Consider the following 3,657-nt stretch of genomic DNA (forward strand, 5'->3'; position numbering starts at 1 on the left):
AGTAAATACTGATGCAAAACACTCATTTAGTATCTTCCCCATTTTCTGCGGCTCCATACAAAGGCCGCTCTGCTGATCTTTGAGGGGCCCTATTCTCTCCCTAGTTACCCTTTTGTCCTTAACGTATTTGTAAAAACTCTTTTTTTTGGATTCTCCTTAATTCTATTTGCCAAAGCTATCTCATGTCCCCTTTTTGCCCTCCTGATTTCCCTCTTAAGTATACTCCTACTTCCTTTATACTCTTCTAAGGATTCACTTGATCAATTGGTTTCCCTTGTCAACTTTGCTAGTTACATCTTCATTAAATTCTAACAGATTAGATAATCATGATTTCCCCTTCATCAATCCATGTAGAGGGAGTTTTACTCTGTATCTAACCCTGTGCTATGCCTATCCTGGGTGAGTTTGCTGAAGATAGTTTGGAAGGCACTTTATGTTGAGTATAAAGGGAGATTTACTCTGACCTTGTGCTGTATGGAAACAGGATTTGTTCTTTATTTTGTGAATAGATTGCCTTTGAGAAAGGTGAGCTGGTTACAGGGATGTATTCGGAGTCGGGGAGGGGGGAGGGAGTTGGTGACTGAGTGTGTTCCCAGGGCCCGGGCCTGTTTCTTGCTGGACTCTAGTGTGTGTCGAGCTGCGTGAGGTCAGATTTCAGGAAGGGAGGAGTGATTGCAGTGTCAGAGCCAGTCTGACGCTGGAACGTTCTCCAGGGTGATACTGGGCCCTGGCGTGTATCAGACTGCTTGTTGGATTCCTGATGTAACATCTGTTTAAACACTTTCAGGCCGTCTTTGATGTCGATAAGAACAAAGGCTTGACCCTGATTGAAATATTTGAAGGACTGACTGTTGACGATATCCGTAAATGTACAGGCTGTGACTTCAGTGTGAGTATCTGATGACTGCGATGCACTCGCCCTCACTCCCTTCCAGCTTGCTGGCAATGATGGAAAGTATTCCATCTCATTATTTGGCTCCCCTGCTTCTCTCATCTCTACACTGACTGGTGTCTCACAGTCCTCCCTCTCCCTCTCCCAGAGATACTTGTACACTCACTGTCTTGCCCTCAGTCAGAGAGATACTTTAAGTAATTTTCTTTTAAAATACAATCCCTATCGGCCATTCAGCCCAACAAGTGCACACTGACCTTCCAAATAGCATCCCAACCAGACACCCCCCTCCAACCCTTTTACCCCCGCATTTCCCATGGCCAGTCCACACTGACCCTGCACATCTTTGGATTGTGGGAGGAAACTGGAGCACCCGGAGGAGACACAGGGAGAATGTGCAAACTCCACACAGACAGTCACCCGAGGCGGGAATTGAACCCAGGTCCCTGGCACTGAGCCAGCGTGCCACTCCTGTGTATGGCAAGGCACCTAGGGTGGTGAGGAGTCTGTTAGTGGTGAGGGGCTGGTGGAGGAGAGCTGGCAATTAAGGAAAGGGAAATGTTATTATTCAGTCTTGGCATCAGAGTGTCACTGGCTGGGTCAGCATCGAGGGGCCATCCCTGATTACCCAGCGGAGAGTCAACCCCATTGCTGTGGGTGTGGAGTCACACAGACCAGGTAAGGATGGCAGATTCCTTCCCTAAAGGACATTAGTGACCCAGATAGGTTTTTATAACAATCAACAATGGGTTCATGGCCATCGTTAGACTGCTAATTTCATGTTTTCATTGAATTCAAATTTCACCATCAGCCATGGCGGGATTTGCAGGCTCTCTGGGTTACCAATGCAGTGATAATGTCACTAGGCCATCCAGGGATGTGCGTGAATGTGTTAGGTAGCTGGGGGTTTGGGATTGGGATTTGAGGGAGGCTGGGAGAGTGAGGATGCTCACAGCTTTCTCTGCTTGTGGTATACCCTGAGGGAGTTTCTCAGTGAGCTAACAGCTCTGCCTCTCTTCCTTCTACAGGTATCCCCGAACCTCCGGCCCATGGCACAGGTCTGAGAAAGTGGACAGAGCAGGCTTCCACTGGCTCTCAGCCTCTCCATGACGATGTCCGAATCACAAAGGGCAATATTGCAGTGCCTCGAATATACACCGAAACTTCACATCTACCCACATGTTAACAAATGAATATTCAACTGAATGTATTTTTCTGTTCCATGACGGGATAATTTTACTGACTCTGTGCTTCCTGAATGAATGCACATATCATGGGGCTGTTGAAAGTGCAGGGTCAGTCAATTTATCCTGAAGGAATGTTATTAGGGGTTCGATACAGGATCCCATCCCTCCCTCTCGCTGTATCTCGCTGTGTTCTTATCAACTGTTTAAATGTTGTGGTTACATTTCTTTCCCGTCCAAGTTGCAGTTTAGAAACAGGTGGTTTGTTCCGGGCAGTTTGTATTCCTCATCCGTGTGGTCAGTAATCCTGGATCTTTTTGCTTTCTTTTCCCCTTGCTGCAGTGAGACTCCATTTCCCTCTGGTCACCAGGAGCAGAGGGAACATGGCCTCCTCTGGCCAAGGCAGCCATTTTGACCTGTTCCTTACACTGCCCCTACTCCTGCTCCACCCAGCAGGCAGCCAACAGGCAGACAGTGGCTACGTGTCTGACAGGGAGACCGGGGGAGGGGGTGTGGGGGGTGGGGGTTTGGCCCCTTTGACAGGAGGGGCTTTTGGAAATCTGTGTTGGCAACCAGCCAGGCTCCGCTGCAGAGCCCTAGCTGAGACTGAATACTGACTGTGGACACCACAACATTCAGCAACTTTGTCCCTGTGTGATGGAGCAAGATGTTCCCTGGTAACATGCTAACAGCGCTGTCAACCCCTCCCACCCCCAAATCAGCCTTCCACTATGGCCTTTGAACCTGAACCCAGATATCCCCCTGAATTTTGGGAGTTGGAGGTGTCTACAGAGTTGTTAATTTATCTGTCTCAGAGCAGAGACCCAGTATTAAGCCAGAGGGTGGTGCTCAGTGCCTGGGATTTTCAGCCTCTCCCCTCTTTTTGCCCTGTTCCCTTCGGGAGAGTTCGCGAAGAGACCATCCTGCCCTAGACCCTCAAACCAGCAGAACATCAGCATGACACCATCTGTTCAATTGGAGAGTGACATCTGTAATTAATGTAGCGCCTTTTGTGGTAATAAAGTATTGCAAGTGTTTTACAGGAGCACACATCAATCTGAAGCATTGACACTGAGCTGGGTGAGCAGGAAGATGAACAGCCTGTTACCCTGGAACCCGCTCTCATTTTAGACTTGGCAATTCTAATTTCTGATTTCTCACCATGCCCAGTTGTTGTGTGAACAGCAGTACGGAGGAATGATTAAATCCTGAACCACTGTCTACTTCACAGCAACATTGTTCAGGACTTCTGCTGAAACCTACTGCTAATAGTGGGCATTTTAAATTATTCTGTACGTGTGTGTGGGTGCATGTAGGTGTATGTCTGTGTGAATATGCATCTGCACATGCTTCCCTGTACACTCTTCCACTTGGGTCATGCCTGCAGTTGTGTTAAACAGAAGTGAATGGGTACAGAGAAACCCACATGCTTCAGGTAACCTTTACTCAGCACCAGCATTTCAGTCTGTCCAAAGAGCTGGGCAGTAAACACTACCTTGGCCCTTTATGAGACAGCAGCGCCCTCTCCCCCATCACTGTGACAGGGCTGAGTCAATGAGCTGCTCTCATCATCACTGGGAT

The 3,657-nt window shown here is 48.2% G+C and overlaps 1 protein-coding gene across 1 annotated transcript in view; it reads left to right on the forward strand.

Annotated features, from left to right (window-relative positions):
• The window catches only part of oxct1a (3-oxoacid CoA transferase 1a), a 55,637-nt gene extending 52,521 nt beyond the window's left edge, over positions 1-3,116 (forward strand). Inside the window, exons 17-18 of the mRNA XM_072592952.1 lie at positions 788-889; positions 1,921-3,116. Coding sequence (XP_072449053.1) covers positions 788-889; positions 1,921-1,956 — 138 coding nt within the window. The 3' untranslated portion in view covers positions 1,957-3,116. The remainder of the gene's footprint in view (positions 1-787; positions 890-1,920) is intronic.
• Positions 3,117-3,657: the final 541 nt, after the last annotated feature.

Source organism: Chiloscyllium punctatum, chromosome 2 (assembly GCF_047496795.1).
Source record: "Chiloscyllium punctatum isolate Juve2018m chromosome 2, sChiPun1.3, whole genome shotgun sequence".
NCBI classification, from domain to species: domain Eukaryota; kingdom Metazoa; phylum Chordata; class Chondrichthyes; order Orectolobiformes; family Hemiscylliidae; genus Chiloscyllium; species Chiloscyllium punctatum.